General features: G+C 39.1%; 1 protein-coding gene across 1 annotated transcript in view; it reads left to right on the top strand.

The window, feature by feature from the left end:
- ITGA1 (integrin, alpha 1) overlaps nt 1-20358 on the top strand; it is a 180208-nt gene that overhangs the window by 46927 nt on the left and 112923 nt on the right. The window contains exon 2 of the mRNA XM_010857177.1: nt 18344-18464. Coding sequence (XP_010855479.1) covers nt 18344-18464 — 121 coding nt within the window. The remainder of the gene's footprint in view (nt 1-18343; nt 18465-20358) is intronic.

Raw genomic sequence — 20358 nt, 5'->3', positions numbered from 1 at the left:
TTATTGGACTAAAGTGTTAGTCGCTCAGTCGTGTCCAACTCTTGTGACTCCATGGACTGTAGCCCACAAGGCTCCTCTGTCCATGGAATTCTCCAGGCAAGAATACTAGAGTGGGTAGCCATTCCTTTATCCAGAGGATCTTCCTGATCCAGGGATCAAACCCAGGTCTCCTGCATTGCAGGCAGATTATTTACCATATGAGCCACCGGGGAAGCCCTTATTGGACTAGACAATCTCTCAACTCCCTTCTGTATTTTAGAACTTCCTCCTTCATCTCGATTTCACTGCTTCACACTATGAAACTGCTTTCTGGCAGAAATCAACCTCATGTCTATTCCTGAGCCTCCTGTTCCATGACCTTCTGCATCAGATCAGAGAGTTGAGTACTCTGATTGAGTTGAGTACTCCCCCACCCCTGGAATTGATCCACTTGATGGCTCATTTTAGATTTGATGTTCATTCTTGGACCAGCCAACTGTGGCCTGGGAGGCAGGATCACTTAATAACATGGCAGCACCTTCTGGAACACCTGATGGGAGTAAGTTAGGTGCCAAAAGTAGATAGTAGCTGGCCTCTGGTAAAATGGGAAGGCCAAATTAAACAATACCTAAGCATCTCATTCCTTCCAATTACAAAGTTCTATGGTTTATCACTTTAGCAGTCAAATATTAGGAAGGTATAATTCTTAATATTTTATGTTCTCCATGTACCTTCTCCTAAATTCAGTAGATTGACCTGAAGAAGTAAAGTGAAAGTAACTCAGTTGTATCCAACTCTTTGCAACCCCGTGGATTATACAGTCCATGGAATTCTCCAGGCCAGAATACTGGAGTTGTTAGCTATTCCCTTCTCCAGGGCGTCTTCCCAACCCAGGAATTAAACCCAGGTCTCCTGGATTGTAGGCAGATTCTTTACCAGCTGAGCTATAAGGGAAGCCCAAGAATACTGGAGTGGGTAGCCCATCCCTTCTCCAGTAGATCTTCCTGACCCAGGAATCAAACTGGGATCTCTTGCATTGCAGGTGGATTCTTTACCAGCTGAGCTACCTGACCTAGGATCAGTCACATGAATGTCTCTTGGAGGAATTACAGTGTATAACAACATATTACCAACACTATGTTAGAATAGAGAATAAAATTATGACTAGAAGGAAATGGCAACCCACTCCAGTATTCTTGCCTGGAGAATCCCAGGGACAGAGAAGCCTGGTGAGCTGCCGTCTATGGGGTCACACAGAGTCGGACATGACCGAAGCAACTTAGCAGCAGCAGCAGCAGAAATCTAGAAGCATATTAAATCCTGACAAATATTCTAGGTATTGAGAAAACTCTTTTTATTCTAACAGAATATGTATGTGTGTTATTGTTGTTCAGTCGCTAACTCGTGTCCAACTCTTTGGACTTGAGTGTAGCCTGCCAGCCTCCTCTGTCCATAGGATTTCCCAGGCAAGAAAACTGGAGTGGATCTCCATTTCCTTCTCCAGGGGATCTAGCTGACTCAGGGATCAAACTTCTGGCTCCTGAATTAGCAGATGGATTCTTTACTGCTGAGCCACTAGGGAAACCCAATATGTATGTATACATACACATATATTTTTTCCCAATGCCATTGCTCAAAAGAGTTTAATTTGGTTGTTTTCTCTTAAAAATTTTTGTTTGGCCTTGGTAAGCTGTCAAAAGCTTTAAAATTGGAGTGTTTGTGTTGTAGCACCAGACAGAAAAGGAAGCCTTTGAAGAGACAGTAAAATGGCCCTTCACTCAGAGAAGCTACTTTATAGAACCTTCAGGATCCTGACTACTGCCTCATAAAAGGATGCATCCAGTCTAATACCACTTGATTATTCATACATTTTTATAAGATTCACTCTACAAGTCTCTACAAGATGCACTCTACAGACTCTGCAAGTCTTTAAATAAGCCCTTTATAACATTATATATTATGGGCTCCATAATATGGCAATATTTCTGGGAAAATGTTTCCTAGTAAGGGTGTATATCCCAGACATTTTACCTTTCTCTTAAGTTATTCTATCTAACTTTACTACCATGATCTTGGCTGGAGTTAAGAGTTTTCTGAAAACTTATTCAGTATAAACTAATACTTCTTTTTGGGGGCTATTGTAGGTACTGAAGTTTCTTTTTTATGTGATCATGAAGTTATAGTTTAGAGCAAGGTATTTTGTTGCAAAAATTTAGTTAAGAGTAGTATTTTTAAAGTAAGTTGAGGTTGTTAAGATAAATATATGATAAGATATAACTTTAATCTGTGCTCTGATCATTGACAGTTTAGTTGAATTGTACCAATGAAGACCAAAAGATAAATAAATAAAAAGAAAGAAAAACAATGGTTGGGTAAAATGGCATAAAATTTCAGATTTACACGAGATGATAATTAGACTTCATAAAAAAGTTTTTTAAAAGAACATTATTTATATCATATAGTCATTTAGTCAACAGGTTTTACAGAACAATTATTATGTACCAATGAATTCGTTATTAGGTTGCCCTGTAACTAACAGAACTGTGACTTTAAGTGATTTAAGTAATATAGAACACTGCAGAATAACATATAACATAAAGAAGTCCATATGAGGGCAGTTCAGTGCCAGTGTGGGTTCCACATTTGTTCATCACGTCATTTCCGTTCAAATTTAAGTCATAGTCTCACATGGCAGTTGGAGCTTATGTCAGTCTGCTCAGGTTACCATGACAGAAAACCACAGACTGGATGGCTTAAACAACAGAAATTTCTTTTCTCATAGTTCTGGAGGCTAGAATCCCAAGATCAAGGTGCCTTCAGGGTTGGTTTCTGATGATGCCTCTCTTCTTGGCTTGTAGATAGTTGCCTTCTGGTTCTGTCCTCACGTGAGCTTTCCTAAATGCGTATATACAGAGAGAATCTCTGGTGTCTCTTTCTCTTCTTATCAGGACACCAGTCCTATTGGATCAGGGCCTCACCCTTATGACTTCATTTGACCTTGCTGCTGCTACTAAGTCGCTTCAGTCATGTCCGACTCTGTGCGACCCCATAGACGGCTACCCACCAGACTTACCCGTCCCTGGGATTCTCCAGCAAGAATACTGGAGTGGGTTGCCACATTTAACCTTAGTCACCTCCTTAAAGTCCCTATCTCTGGGCTTCCCTGGTAGCTCAGTTAGGTAAAGAATCCGCCTGCCAATGCAGGGGAAATGGGTTCTATCCATAATCCTGGAAGATGCTACATGCCACAGAGCAACCTAGCCCAGGTGCCACAACTATTGAGCCTGTGCTCTAGAGCCTGGGAGCCACAACTCCTGAGCCCACATGCCTCAAGCCCATGCTCCACAAGAGAAGTTACTGCAATGAGCAGCCCTTTCACAGCAACTAAAGAGTAGCCCCCGCTCGCCACAACTAGAGAAGAGCCCATAAACAAACGAAGACCCAACACAGCCAAAAATAAATAAGTAATTAAAAAAAAATTTTTAAGTCCCTACCTCCAAATAGAGGCACACTAGTGTTAGGGCTACAACATACAAATTGGGAAGGGGACAATTCAGTCCGTAACAGAGCTCTACCTGTTATGCAGGAATTTATAATTGAGGAAAGGAGACAGGAGAGAGACAAAAAGTGGAGAAAATAGAAGGGTAAAAAAGGGTAAATCTTTTAGGTAAGTTAGTTCTGCTCGAGGAGCTCCTTAGATGTCTCCTGCAACACTTCCACTTTCTATTCATTGGCCAGCAGTTGGTCACAGAACTGTACACAGTTACAAATTGTATTTTAGCCATGTGGACTGCTATGCTAAGTAAAGATCTGATTACCAAGAAAAAGGAAGAAATGGATATTAAGATTCAACAAGCCATCCTTGTCATCTCTAGAAATTGTGCTCAGTGTTGAGGATGAGAATATGAATTCCTAACTTCAAGTAGTTTATAGTTCACCAGGGAAATTGAGCATATAAACTGGTATCAGTTCAGTTCAGTCACTCAGTTGTGTCCGACTCTTCGAGACCCAATGAATTGCAGCTCGCCAGGCCTCCCTGTCCATCACCAACTCCCGGCGTTCACTGAGACTCACATCCATCGAGTCAGTGATGCCATCCAGCCATCTCATCCTCTGTCATCCCCTTCTCCTCCTGCCCCCAGTCCCTCCCAGCATCAGAGTCTTTTCCAATGAGTCAACTCTTCGCATGAGGTGGCCAAAGGACTGGAGTTTCAGCTTTAGTATCATTCCTTCCAAAGAAATCCCAGGGCTGATCTCCTTCAGAATGGACTGGTTGGATCTCCTTGCAGTCCAAGGGACTCTCAAAAGTCTTCTCAAAAGTCTTCCTTGAACACCACAGTTCAAAAGCATCAATTCTTTGGTGGTCAGCTTTACTGTAATATAAATTAATATGTCCTATGGGATAAGTTTGTAAAGGTTCTATGATAACATAGGGAAAGAATGAGTATCAGTGGGGGCAGTGACCTTGAGATAGACTTTGAAAGATGGATAGAAGTGCCCAGGCTAAGAAGTGATTCAAAAGAGAATACAAGATGTTTCGGGGAACTGCAGATATTAAGAAGTAACCATAACTTGAAGTTCTTAGCTGAAAGTGGTAATAAGACCAGAAAGGTAGAATGAGGCCTATTTTCAATGGCTCTGTAATGCTATGTAGGGAGTGGGACAACATTTACCAGGCTCTGAGAACCAACCAAGGCTTGCTGCTGCTGCTGCTGCTAAGTCACTTCAGTCATGTCCGACTCTGTGCGACCCCATAGATGGCAGCCCACCAGGCTCCCCCGTCCCTGGGATTCTCCAGGAAAGAACACTGGAGTGGGTTGCCATTTCCTTCTCCAATGCATGAAAGTGAAAAGTGAAAGTGAAGTCGTTCAGTCGTGTCTGACTCTTCGCGACCCCATGGACTGAGGCCCATCAGGCTCCTCCGTCCACAGGATTTTCTAGGCAAGAGTACTGGAGTGGGGTGCCATTGCCTTCAGGTTTAGACAATATTATAACCAAATATGTGTTTTTAAAAAATACACTTCCAGCAACAGAAAGAATGATAAACTGATAAATTTTGAGACAAGCATGTGTGTATATATGTCTTATTATAAGAAACTCTTCTGAGGAAATAGATTCCATTGATATCATAGGTCAAGGCACAGTCTTTGTTAATGTTATTGATTCAGTTGAACTAATTTCTGCCTCTTTCAAGATTCAAATAATAATTTAAGACCAGAAAGTGGAAAGAATACATGTAATGGTGAGAAATGATGAGGTCAGCAAGCTTTCTAATGTTGCAGTACTTGAGGAAAACTATCAAATAAGCATTCACATTCATCTGCCACTAATATTTCTATATTCTGTTTAACTTTACTGATAATTGGAAAACTCCTTGGCACTTTTTCCTTTCATCTTTATATGCTTATGTTTTCATAAGTGGCTATTCAATCCATCTCTAGCATGCTGAAGAGTTCTCAACTGAGTGATGACCTCTTTCTTTTACATCTTCCCTGATAGACTAGTGTTTGTGAAGTAGATGGGCAGTGGAAAGTCAGGATGTGTTTCTTGACTTACTTCCATACTTCTTAGTTAAAATTCTCCCAGACAGAGTAAGGAATTATGAGTTCTTGGAGCAGCACATGTGTCTCTTTCTTAATGTAACTCACAGTTCCGTGGTGAGAATTATCTGCAGTTCTCCAAAGAGGCACTAATCCATCCATATAAATAGCACAGCCCTAGGATAAGAAATGAGAAACTAGACTGTGAACAATTATTGAGAAAATTCTGGAAAGAAACTAGTGAAAATTCAAGCAGTCAATACCTTTCCAGGCCAGTATAATTGTTTAAGCAAACAGTGAATGTTGGTTAAGGCTAGTGTTAATTTCATTTCCCAAATCTGGCTTCTTCACCCTTCCAAGTTGACCCCAGTGATGTTCACCAGACTGTGAGTATGATATGGCACTTCTCACAGCAAACGTTTGACCAATCTTCACCACACTTTGAACTTGTCTGCCTCTGAAGTTATCTTATTTCCCCCTTATCCTAAGCATGCCTCCTGTATCTTCTTCTACTGCCCCTTACCTCTTACTCTGAATATAAGTCATAAGAATGTATGAAGCAGGAAATGAGTAAATATAATTAAGCCCATGCATTCAAGTTCTTTTGTTTTTGCCTTCTTGTAGCTCCAAGAAATGAGAATGGCTTTGTGTTTGTTCTAATTTCTTTGTTAAGAACTATGAAACTAGAAAAAGAAAATTAATGAAATTACAAAGAATTAGAGTTGTTGTATCTGTTAGAACATCTTCAAACATATAATTATACAGAGAAAATCCATAAGCTCTTTTAAATCATGAAATATTGCAAGCCAAAAAGGAAATTAGAGGAATAACATAGCAAATACAAATGTACCCAATACCCAGCATTGTGAAATACAAACATTTTCCCAGTATGTTTATTTTTCTTAAGAAATAAGCACCAGTGGGATTTATGAGAAATCTCAATGATGGGCAAATCTTTTTATCACTTGAGGTCAGAACCTACTGGGAAATGACAGAGAGTCAGAATGGAGCAGAGCTGGTAAAGGAAATTCCCACCGTTGATCCCTGGATGAAGCCAACTTATACTTCAGAAACCAGCTCAGAGCCTGAGACTGGAGGAGTAGATCAGAGTATTTTGGAGGTTGTTTTACTTGTTTTTATGTGGGCAGGCTCACTTCTAAGAGATACCCAGATAGTTTCTCCTTCCAAACTTACCAATCGGTTACGTGTGAAAGGTGGAGCAGGTACAGAAATAGAAAATACTGCAGCTTGTGAAGTTCCCTCCCCGTGAAAAGAAGCATCAGGAATGAGAAGTAAGCATTTCCCTCTAAAACACAGCTAAAGCCGCATTTTTAAATCTTTTTTTGGATCCTATTCTCCTCCTTACCTTTCCTCCAGTCCAGAAGTAACCTCTACTTAAATTCTAAGATCCTTGTGTGTAACAAGTACTTAGTACAAGTACTAGAGTTTTGATTCTAAGTAATAGAATGCTTCCATGTAAGGAAAATATTGGCTGACAGTTCTTCAGAATATTGACTATAACATCTGTATATACTTTCATTTCAAGATACCCTAATAGTCAAATGGAAAGGATATACAAGATAATGATACTAGATAGGAATAGAGTTTGAATCCAAGGATGTTAGTGCTCAACTGTTATGTTCTAAGTGCTGAAAGTTAGAACAACATAGCTAAGAAAACAAAGTTTAGTGCTATCTCAGTACAAAAAAAGAAAGCATCAAAAAATCATCTCTTTTCACTGAAAAGAAAATGGGCATTCTGCTGACACTTGCCTTCTGAAATATTTCAACATTCCAGGCTACTGAGATTTTTTTCAACTCTTATAAACAAACCCCAATGTCCATTAAAATACTTTCTGATTAATTTTCCAAATTTTTTCAGGTGAATAGCAAGTTGTATTTGTTTAGCTTCCATTATTTCCTCTTGATAAACTAGACACATTTTAAATTGAACAGAGGTACCAAGAGGCTACTGAATGAAGAGAATGTTTGGTAGTGAATGATATAATGGAAAATTGCTATAATAAGTGGCTAGAAAGGGACATAGTTATACAGAAACATTTTAGTTTAAGTGGTAGCATATTTTTAGGGGCAGAGCTGAGCTGTCCAGAAAAATTGGCCTGTTAAATGGAATAGGAGAATCAGTAACGTCTTCTCTTAGTATCTGGAATTTAAAATTGCCAGTTAAAGCTACTAGGTAATGGAGAACAGTGTGGAGATTCCTTAAAAAATTGGAAATAGAACTGCCTTATGACCCAGCAATCCCACTGCTGGGCATACACACTGAGGAAACCAGAATTGAAAGAGACACATGTACCCCAATGGCCATTGCAGAACTGTTTATAATAGCCAGGACATGGAAGCAACCTAGATGTCCATCAGCAGATGAATGGCTAAGAAAGCAGTGGTACATATACACAATGGAGTATTACTCAGCCGTTAAAAAGAATACATTTGAATCAGTTCTAATGAGGTGGATGAAACTAGAGCCTATTATACAGAGTGAAGTAAGCCAGAAAGAAAAACCAATACCAATATAGTATACTAATGCAAATATATGGAATTTAGAAAGATGGTAACAATAACCCTGTATACGAGACAGCAAAAGAGACACTGATGTATAGAACAGTCTTCTGGACTCTGTGGGAGAGGGAAAGGGTGGGATGATTTGGGAGAATGGCATTTAAACATGTATAATATCATATATGAAACGAGTTGCCAGTCCAGGTTCGATGCACGATACTGGATGCTTGGGGCTGGTGCACTGGGACAACTCAGAGGGATGGTACGGGGAGGGAAGAGGGAGGTGGGTTCAGGATGAGGAAGACGTGTATACCTGTGGCGGATTCATGTTGATATATGGCAAAACCAATACAATATTGTAAAGTTAAAAAAAAAAAAAGCTAGTAGGTAACTCTGGTTTCTTCTCAGTGAAATATATGAGCCAGTAACACTGCTAGTTCCTAAAGTTATTTTTGCTAATATTCACAGCAGATAGTTTGATGGGTCAGGAAAGCATAGAAGTAGTATATGCATAAAGTAATATATGAATGATTTTCAAGTGTAGTATAATTGTTTTCTTACAGATTTTGGGTTTGGTTGAAATATACTGTTGAAGTTTGCATAGTGTTTTATTATATATATTATATATCATACTTTGTTGGTTAGTTTCGTGAAGCCCTTAATTTATTAATGTTAATAATTGACCACTTGTGTGTCAAAACCAGAAAGCATTTAGATAAATGTATTCCAAAAGAATATTATAAATATTCTTAAATTTTTAATTTTTTATTGTATTTTTTTCTTAATTTTTTATAAACAAGCACATATGTATACACACACACACACACACACACACACACACTTTGCCTGCTGCTTCTGAGCAATATGACAAGGTTTTTTTTTTTTAATGAGAGGTTAAGACAAGCTACATTTAATAGCCATTCATGATCCACAGCAAACTAAAATGTAGTTAGACTTCATTTCATCTGTTGATTGTGTTCTTAAGAACTTGCATAAAGAACCACAACATTTTTAAAAGCCTAGGCATTCTTCCTCTTTGAAAAAATATTATAGCTGACTCATAATGCCAGTGATTACTTTCCAATCTAAATAATGACAGCCTAATTTAATTGACTTTTTTCACGTTGGAATTTCACTAAGTGAAGGATGTCTGTTAGATTATAAACAATCATATTTTTAAAAAGCATTAAACTTTTGATCTTTACATTTTAATAATCTAAATAAATTATTTTAAGATATATTTGAAATTTTTAGATTATTCTTTTACGTTTATTCCTGTTATTTTTTGTTACACACAGGTGTGTTTTAACAATTTTAGTTCTAAACTCCAAATTGTACAATTAAGAAAAGAGGATGCCTTTTCACTCTTTTTATATTATCTGATTCAGTTTCAGTCTTACCCAGCTACCATATACATTCTGTCCATTTGATGCCTTAGAAGAAGGAACCTGAATAATAGGTTGTACTTTTCTTAACGGATCCTTTTCAATGAATTTTGTTAACTCACGTATAATTTCTTCTTAGTGAAATATATGAGCCAGTAAAGCACTGCTAGTCCTAAGTTATTTTTGCTAGTATGCGGAACAGATAGTTTGATAAGTCAGGAAAGCAAAGAAGTAGTATATGCATGAAGTAGTATATGCATGAAGTAGTATAGGAATGATTTTCAAGTGCCTAATTTTCATTGGAGTAATTAAGCATTCATGTGTGAGTGCTATCGCTTCAGTCATGTTCACCTCTTTGTGATCCTATATTTTCACTTTCACTTTTCATGTCCATGCATTGGAGAAGGAAATAGCAACCCACTCCAGTGTTCTTGCCTGGAGAGTCCCAGGGACGGGGGAGCCTGGTGGGCTGCCATCTCTGGGGTCGCAGAGTCGGACACGACTGAAGTGACTTAGCAGCAGCACACCATAACCCGCTAGGCTTCTCTGTCCATGGGATTCTCCAGGCAAGAATACTGGAGCAGGTTACTGTGCCCTCCTCCAGGGGATCTTTCCAACCCTGGGGTCAAACCCAAGTCTCTTATGTCTCCTGAATTGGCAGGCCGGTTCTTTACCACTAGTGCCACTTGAGAAGCCCATTATTAAACGCATTAACAACCAAATAAGCATAAAAAAACTGGGATAAACTCACTGTCCCCAGAGAAACAATGGAAGTATCTGAAATAGTAACCATGCTTCACACACTTGGACATGTGTATGGCTTTCAAAAGCCAACAACAAAGCCATCCAGAAAAATTGTCCCATTAAATGATACAAAAGAATCAATATGGAATCTCTTAGAGCCTGGAATTGAAAATTGCCAGTTAAAGCTACTAGGTAAACTGAAAACCATTTATTTTATAGTGTGTACTACCTCTTTATTTTTCTGGCCCTGAAAAGTACTTGCTGTACATACTAACAAAAATAACTTGAAAATTGGCAATGACTTACTGTTTCACTGAGAAGAAATTATTTATAAGTTAATAAAATTCATTGAAAGGATTTCATTAACAAAAACACAACATTCCCTCTGATTCTCACATGTCCAAAGACTTCATATGTCGTATATCTGGGTGAACACTTAAATAGGGTCCAATCCCACTCTGTTTGCAACTGCAATATGCCTTTCCATATGCAGCTCTCCCGTGCTGTGTAGCCACAAAAAGTAATGAGTTCAGCTCTCAGGATGCCAGCAGCTGGAAAGCAGAGTTCTGTGCTCATGTTGCTTGCACAAACATACAAGTTGTGTTTCCCACAGTGAGATCCAGGGACCCCTAAGGTTCTACAGCTTTTTATCCCGTAAAACACAGAGCCAAAAGATGATGCTGATAGGACGGCAGCATTGAGTTCTGAGACTGTTTAAGATTTTCAGGAGAAGGCGGAGTCTGAGAGGAGCTGGCAAAGCAGGCAATTTTTTGTGGTGGGAGGATATGGGGGGAAAAAAGCAGATGTCTGTAGATACTACAAAGGAAAATAAACACTGCGGAAGAACAAACTTATGTAGACAAATTTATAAGAGGGATTTTTAACAAAGGATGTTTGGGAAACACTCCACTGGAGTTTAATATTCTGGGTAGCACTTCTGAAAGGGGACAAGTTCTTACAGCCAGAGTGACCTTTATACTAAAAATCTTCATTTCTCTGTTTATTCTATCCTGTCCCATTTAACAAACTTGTATTAAACACCTACTGTGTGCCAAGAATTAGACCTCCTTGCCTCTTTCCTACCAGTCATATACAGACTATACACATAACTCACTTTGAAGTTCAAATACCACTTGTAGTCACTGGAGGCCCACAGGACATTAGTACTGGAAGTCAAAACAGTTTGCTCACTATAGCAAGCCGAAGTTAAAAAGCAGCTTCCCAGGATGAAACTTGGAAAATGCCTGAACGTCGAGGTGTTTATTTGGATTGGCTTTTTCTGGACTTGCTGATGGAGGTTGATATCTTGCTGACATATTACATCATTTCTGTTGAAAGGACTTTGAATGGTGAGATTGACTGAGCCAGGTTTTCTTTTTACATAATGTATAAGCAAGTTCCACTTGTTTGAAGGAGACTCTGAGTTGGGTAGAGTGTTTTTTCCCAGAAAAATGTAGATTTTCCGTATTTGAAAATATGATGACATTTCCAAACACATGTTGATCCTATACTTTCTGCTCAAGGTTTTAATATTGTCTTATTTTCATTCTGTTTTTACTTCCCAACTCTTCACCACTGGAGTTCTTTGGCTTCTCCTTCTCAAGATTGCAATGCTATAAAAATAATTATCTCAGATTTCAACTAGAATTATATAGTGCTATCACTTTTGTGGACAGATTCACTTAAACTCTTGATCAAATTTTACCTTTTAAAGGAACTTGTATGCAAAACCCACTCCAGTATTCTTGCCTGGAGAAACCCATGGACAGAGGAGCCTGGCTGGCTACAGTCCCTAGGGTCGCACAGAGTCAGACACGACTGAAGTGACTTAGCAATGCAAATATCATGTTTGAAGTCGATTAGAGGGAAGTAGATTGCCACACGTGAGAGAAGCCTCAAGTTGCTGTTGACTCGGAGCCTGGGTGACATCAGCAATATGCATCACCTTCTGGGAGACTGAGCTGAGAATCCAAGAGATCTAACTGAGAGGCAGGATCACCTGTGCTCCTCCTCGTCAGCTGGCCCTTCCACTTGGAAGGCCTGACACCCTCATCTTAGATTTTCTTTACAGATGTCATTGCAGCTGGGTTTAAAGAACATGAAATTCGCTATTGAAATGAGTCAATGAACCCACTGTCCTGCCCCCATTGATATAACACATCTGTATCACTTTTCAAGATACAAATGGTCATCAGAATGGAGGGAAATCCACTTCTAAAAGAAAACTCAAATGCCAGATGGTAAAGTGACTCTTTGAATTCTACCTCTGAAAGCAGTAGAGGATTGAGCATTCTCTATTGCTACGTGAATACTTTGTATATCTCACAGCAGCCAATACATGGAAGGTATTTATACCTTTATTTGAAATATGATAAACTGGGGCTCACTTGCCATTTTTTTTCCCAGGTAGGCTCTAAGATCTGTGAAAACAGGAGCACTGTCTTTTTATAACTATCTCCAGGGCTTAGCATATATCCAACCCAAAATAAAGACTTAATTAATATTTTGGAGTAGTTTAATAAATATGAATAACTGAATAAATAATATAAGATAAAGGGCTAGGTGTAAGCCCAGGCTCATATATCTCTAAAGATCACCGTCTTTCTATAGTATCAAGGAATTTGCTCTAAAAGTCATTAATTAACTATAATATAATAACACTATATTATTTTCTATCTCAATACTGTATCATTTCACTCTTTAAAAATAATAAAGTAATGTTAATTGCATGATTTCTGTTATTTCTAGATTGGATAAACGTGTAGGAAGTTGCTGAAAGAAAGCAAGATCATTTGGATACACAGTCCTAGTCAGCATTTCTTTGATACCCTCTTGCCTTGGGCTTAGAGTTTAAAATATTCAGAATCCCTCTGGCTATTAAATACTCTAATCTAGATATTACTACATCAAAATTTCTGGATCACCCTGTGAAAGACAAAATTTTTTTCATTAGAAGAAAACAATAAAACAGGCTGCAGTGACTTTTTTGAGAACTCAGAGGATGTGTGCAAGAGGGGGACCTTCCTTCCACGGGGGAGTCAATGCCTGCTAGAGATGCCCAGAATTTGCCCCCTTTATTTCCTGCCTGTTATCCTCAAATGCTTCAAAGTTACAAGGTGATTAAGAGCTCTCATGGGCCCATATGAGGGTTTTGTTGAGATAGGTTGTTATTTTTTATTTTTATTAACCTAACTCAATCACACTGTAGTCACAGAAAGTCTATGATTTGACCTCAGAAGACCAATGTTGATGTCTTATCTCTGCCACTAATACAGCCTGACCATGGACAAATCACTTAACCCCTGTGAGCTCGTTTCCAACACATAAAAAGAGAGTATTGACTGCTCTCCTCCTAATCTTAGTTTACTGCCTAGCTCAATACCTTTATTTATATGGAAATGTTTGTAAGCATAAGACATTATACAACTGAAGGTTTCTTGTCCCTCTCTTTCTCTCATTTGTTGTCTTTCTCTCATTTGTTGTCATCATACTCCATCCTGGAGTAAAGAAATTGCACAAACTGATCTTTTATAAGAGCTATCTTTCAGTACCAACTATCTCAGCATCCTCTTCAGTTATTGGCTCTTAGATGTATAAGTCACATCACCATATTTGAGGAGGAGCAAGTCTTTCCACTTCTTTTCTGCTGCTGCTGCAACCTAAACCTATATGTTTCAGCTTAAGTCCCTTTTGCAGCTTTATCTAGCTCTGTAGCCATGACTTCTCTCTATTACAATCTTTCCCTCCCTCCCTCTGAACGTGCTCCCAGCCCTGGCCACTGTGAAAGAGCCTCCCCCTCAAATTGCTCCTCAGAAGATGGAATTACATGGACTCATAGTAGCCTCTCTTCTAAACCCATCTCTGTGTTACCTTCTATTAACTCATCCCAGTTTTAGTGCTAAGTGATTAGTGAAGTGAAGTGAAGTGAAGTGAAGTCGCTCAGTTATGTCCGACTCTTTGCCGTCCCGTGGACTGTAGCCCACCAGGCTCCTCCATCCATGGGATTATCCAGGCAAGAATACTGGAGTGGGTTGCCATTTCCTTCTCCAGGGGATCTTCCCAACCCAGGGATCGAACCCAGGTCTCCCACATTGCAATAAATGATTAATGTAAATGATTTGGGAGTCCTGAAGAAATGTAGGCAAATTTCTCTATCATCCTAAGCCTCCTTCTCCTCTTCTGTCCAATGGTAATAATAGTGGTATTTGATTGTAGGCTTGTTAGCAAATTAAATGAGATGGAGCTTGTGAGGTGTAACACACAATAAGTATACTATGTAGCTGTTAATAATATTAAAGGAAAAATTCTCTGTTGTTGGTACATGGAAACCAGAATTTACTTTTGACCTCTGATTATTGTCTGTGTATTTTTCCCATCATTTTCTCCCCATGTTGCTCCTGAAGCCACCCCAGTCTGTTTGCTGTTTTCTTTTAAACTTTGGTTAAAAATAAGTGTGATTTTGCTTTACTTCTAGTACATGAAGTTCCAAGATAACTGAATATAGTAATGTGAACATTGTACTAAAATTTACGAGAAGCTACTTTTGTTTATGCGCTCCTTTAAATCGAAAGAACAAGATGTAAACTATTTTTTTTTAATGTCATCTCCTGTGCTTCAGGCTCCTTGGTGTCTTAGAAAACATGAAAGAAACTGATTTACAATCGTTTTGGGCAAATTGCCTGTGGAATTCTGAGGACAGGAAATGAAAAAAAAAAGTTCAGCACACACCCCCGGACATTCCACACAACATGTAGAATAAACAAACAGGTCCCCAGAAGGAAACCAAAACTTTTGTTCTTATATCGAGAAGCACTGTGAATAGCCTTTGGGAAGCATACTGAAGATGGGGCTTCCCAGGTAAGCCTAGTGGTAAAGAACCCGCCTACCAGTGCAGGAGACATGAGACACAAGTTCGATTCCTGGGTCAGGAAGATCCCCTGGAGGACAGTGTGGCAACCCACTCTGGTATTCTTGCCTGGAGATCATGTGGACAGAGGAGCCTACAGTCCATGGGGTTGCAAAGAACCAGACCCCACTGAAGTGACTTAGCACTCATGCACACATATACTGAAGATGATGAACTTCAGGGAAAATCTTTCAAGAGGGGTTGACCTCTTAAATTAATTTCTTTAATTAGGTTGACCTTAATTAAAGGAAATCCTTTCCCCTTTGTATTCCTAAAGGATGATGAGTAGTTTTAATTTAGGTAAATTCTGTTACCTGCATCAACATTATGAAAGAGGGGTACCATGCTACAGACCCATACTTCTCAGACCTTAACAGAAGTCTGTTTTTCTGGGGAATTTGTTGGGATGTAGATTCTGATTCAGGAAATCTGGAGAGGGCCTGAGATTCTAGATCCCTCACAAGCTCCCACATGATGCAGTAGCCGCTGGTCAGCAGACTACAATTGGTTTTCAGGCACCTTCTTTGATAAAATCATTGGTAGTGGTTTTCTACTCCTTATCTATATAGTACAGTGATTTTGCACATGTGTCTGGAGACATTTTTGATCTTCACGACTCAGGGTGAACTACTAACATCGTACGGCCAGGGACCAGGGATGCTGTCAAATACCCTACCTTGCACAGGCAGGCCCTCATAACAAAGTATTTTCTGAGCCAGAATGTCAATAGTGTCAAAGCTGAGAAATCCTGCTGTTTAGAGAACTATTTTTTGTGTCTCTCATATCAAAAATAATCTGTTGAAAGTGTTCAAAAAAACTGTGAGAAAAGAGTTGGAACATGTACTATTTAGTTTGGAGCAGAGTGAACAGTGTTTGAAACTGTCTTCAAATACATGAAAAGCCATTATGCAGAAGATGGTAACCAGCTGTTCGCCATCATCCTTGAAGAATGAACAGGAAATGTACATAAGTGGACCTGTGCTACCCATCCATTCTTTTCCTGCATCTTCCACACCAGCCAGGCAAATCTCCCTCTGTGATCTTGTAACCATATTTGTCCCGTCCTGTATCTTATTTCTTGCAGAGACTCTCTCAAATCCTTGGGACACATTTTCATCTCACTGCCAAGCTGTATCTGTCCCTATCCTTAAAAATCTAACTTGAAAATTTCCATCTCCATAAAGTCTTCCTTAACTAAGATGAAATAGTTCCAGTCCGTATCTATTGACAACTGGCACATTTTCTCCTTCAATATGTTATCTTTCATTCTATGAATATGTTATTGCCCATTTGTGTACAAGGAGCCTTGTGTACAAGGTTAAGAAAGATGAAAAAGAGTCCCTACCTTTAAGTACTTTTAAAAAAAATCTCACTACATTGTACTTACGATGTAGGTAGTATTTAATAATTATTTCTATGAGGGATTTTTTTTTTAAATAAGAGGGCTTAATAGTTAAGCCCTTAATATATTGAAGTGAGGAGATCTTCTAGGTCAGGAGATCAAAAGAAGACTTTATAAATAAAAGTATACAGAATATCTTTTTATGAAGAATAATTTTCTCTAAGTTATGTACAATTTTCTGCATCAAATAAGCATTTAATATAGTTACCAAAATTTGAAAGTTATAAATTAGAGCCTGGAATGAGTTAGAGTCTGAATTTATGTTATATTTATGGAAGAGTATACGGTGAATAAGAAATAAAATTTTTTCTGTTTACATGTAGCTGTAAAACACAAAAGAGTGAGTTTAATCATCTCAATACACCTTATGATGCTGTGTGATTTTATAACAGCATATTCTTCGGGAAGAATTTTTAGTTACATCTAGGAGGGGAATTCTTTGGAACTTTACAAGTATGCTTTAAAAACCAGTACCAAAGATGGAATTTGACACCATCCATTTGAGAGAATTTGGCACCACCCAGAAACCTGGCCTGCTGCAGTCCATGGGGTCGCAAAGAGTCAGGCGGGACTCAGCAACAGAACTGAAGAACCCTTTTAGGGCTACCCACGTGGTGCTAGTGGCAAAGAAATTGCCTACCAATGCAGGAGACATAGAGATGTGTGTTTGATCCCTGGGTCAAGAAGATCCCCTGGAGGAGGGCACTCCAGTATTCTTGCCTGGAAAATCCCATGGACAGAGGAGCCTGATGGGCTCCATTCCATGGAGTCACACAGAGTCGGACACGTCTGGAGCGACTTTGCAGTAGCAGCAGTAGAACCCTTTTAGAAAAGAACCTCACCAATAAAGGATTACCTGAACTTCAAACAAACAAACAAACAAAAAAAAAAATTGAAGAGGTTTAACCTTCATTGACCCCACTCCAGTACTCTTGCCTGGAAAATCCCATGGACAGAGGAGCCTGGTAGGCTGCAGTCCATGGGGTCGCTAAGAGTCGGACACGACTGAGTGACTTCCCTTTCACTTTTCACTTTCATGCATTGGAGAAGGAAATGGCAACCCACTCCAGTGTTCTTGCCTGGAGAATCCCAGGGACAGGGGAGCCTGGTGGGCTGCCGTCTATGGGGTCACACAGAGTTGGACACGACTGAAGTGACTTAGCAGCAGCAGCAGCAACCTTCATTTAATATGTAGTATGTACCAGGCATTGAGTAAACTCTTTAGATGAATCATCTAATTTAATCTCAACATATTTAGCCTCTCCATCTGTGAGGCTATCACTACCAACATAATAAGGAGACCTCAGTGTACAAGCTTCCCCACCCTGCTTGATTCAGAGATGGAAGCAGAGCAAACCTCAAGCCTGCATAGAAGGCCATCTCTGGGTGGAAACAGTCGGCTTGCCTTCCTTTTTGAAGCAGCAATGAGAAAGCTCCCTCTTTCGAGGCTTTAAATGGTGATGCTTGTATCCTCTGTAGTCAAAACGTGAAAATGAAGCTGTTTACATTTCCTTAGTGGCCACGGTTTGATCTAGGGATAACTACTGGAAACCTATCTGTGACTGCGTTAGTCATATGAGTTTCTGCCAGCTCCTTCCCACGCATTTTGAAATCTTTGGTTCTGGGAATGGTACAGATACTAAATTACTATGGAATGTGTTTGAATGTTAATACTTTAGGTTGATTTCCAGTCAGTAATACAGACCTTTGCAGACCTTTCTGGTTGTTCCCATTCTTTGAGCGTCATTGCTCTTTGTAATAAGCACCAGCTTTGAATGGTAACCTCAAGAATGCCTTAATAATTCAAAACATAATGGAATCGTAGTTAACTCTATGTAACTAGATGTTTGTTTCCTCTCTTAAAGTTGTTCTACGCTTCTGTGTGTCATTCAATGTTGATGTGAAAAACTCAATGACTTTCAGCGGCCCAGTGGAGGACATGTTTGGATATACTGTCCAACAATATGAAAACGAAGAAGGGAAATGGTAAGTCAATGGGTTTTCTTGTTGTTTAGTTTTCTTACAAGGTAATGGAAAATATGATTTGGTTACAGTTCGTTTTATGAATGAGACTTAGAATGAATCATTGAGGGTAGGAAATGTAGTCTAATCATTTGGTAATAGAAATTGAAAAAGGAAAAAATCCTTGGCAATATTAAGAGCTGTGGTTAGTGATTCTGTTGAAACCTGGGTTGACTTCAAAGAAGGGCCTTATTCAAAATAGTCATTGTTTTGTTATGTTATTCTGGCAAGAGTTCTTTGTCCGCATTTTAGTCTAGCTGAAATTCAACAGGAGGTATATGGAAGCATGTGAGATGCTGTCTTGAGAGGATTAGTATCACTTCCATAATATAACATGAGGCTTATATTTTTAGTACTTTACTTACCTATTGAATTTAGTCTATTATTTATAATGAACCTCACTGAATTTTATATAATTTTAAGCCCCTTAATGTTGGTTAAGTTCACTTTAGTATGATTTTTTAAAGCATATTTATCTTTTGAAAACTATACAAAATTAATATTAGAGCTCTTTTGCTTTGTAGTTAATATAATTTTTAGCGAGTTTTTTTAAGTGGAGCTTGTATAAAAGGGCTTCCCTGCTGGTACAGTTGGTAAAGAATTTGCGTGCAATGCAGGAGACCTAGATTAGATCCCTGGATTAGGAAGATCCCCTGGAGAAGGGAATGGCAACCCACTCCAGTACTCTTGCCTGGAAAACTCCATGGACAGAGGAGCCTTGTAGGCTATGGTCCATGGGGTCACAAAGAGTCGGATATGACTGAGTGACTTCACTTCTTCACCCAGTTCTGGGTAAATATTCAAAGGAATGAAAATCAAGATCTTGAAGAGATATCTGCATTCACATATTCATTGCAGCATTATTCACAAAAAGCACAACTTGAAAGGAATTTAAATGTCCATTGACAGATGAATAGATTTTTTTTTAATGTTTTGCATATATAGTCGAGTATTATTCTGCCTTAAATAAGAAGAAAATCTTTCTATTTAAGAAAATATGGATGAACCTGAAGGATGTTTTACTAAGTGAAATAAGCCAGATGAAGCACAAATATGGCATGATCCCACTTATATGAGGAACCTAAAATAATCGAGCTCATAAAAGCAGAGGACAGAATGGTGGTTACCAGGGGTTCAAACAAGGGCAAAACAGGAAAGCATTAATCAAAGGGTACAAGCTTCAGTGAAGCAAAATGAATAAATCCTGGAGATTCACTATACAGCACAGCACCTATCGTTAACAGTCTGTGTTAGTTCCTCAGTCGTGTCTGATTCTTTGCAACCTCATGGACTGTGGCCCACCAGGCACCTCACCTCTGTTCATGGGATTTTACAGGCAAGAATACTGGAATGGGTTGCCATTTCCTTCTCCAGATAGTTAACAATACTGTAGTTTATACTTAAAATTTTGCTTAGAATGTAGATTTTTTTGTTAGGTGTTCTTATCACAAAATAATAGTAATAATAACTATTACTACTAAAGAGGGCATGAGTAAACTTTTGGAAGTAATGGATATGTTTATGGTATAGATTGTGGTGATAGATTTACTGGTATATCAGATCAGATCAGATCAGTCAATCAGTCATGTCCGACTCTTTGCGACCCCATGAATCGCAGCACGCCAGGCCTCCCTGTCCATCACCAACTCCCGGAGTTCACCCAGGCTCGAGTCCATCGAGTCAGTGATGCCATCCAGCCATCTCATCCTCTGTCGGCCCCTTCTCCTCCTGCCCCCAATCCCTCCCAGCATCAGAGTCTTTTCCAATGAGTCAAAGTAAGGTGGCCAAAGTACTGGAATTTCAGCTTTAGCATCATTCCTTCCAAAGAAATCCCAGGGCTGATCTCCTTCAGAATGGA

This window comes from Bison bison, unplaced genomic scaffold (genome assembly GCF_000754665.1).
Source record: "Bison bison bison isolate TAMUID 2011002044 unplaced genomic scaffold, Bison_UMD1.0 scf7180017864378, whole genome shotgun sequence".
Taxonomy (NCBI): Eukaryota; Metazoa; Chordata; class Mammalia; order Artiodactyla; family Bovidae; genus Bison; species Bison bison.
The sequence above is the reverse complement of the archived record's forward strand: the minus strand, read 5'-3'. Positions and strand labels throughout refer to the sequence as shown.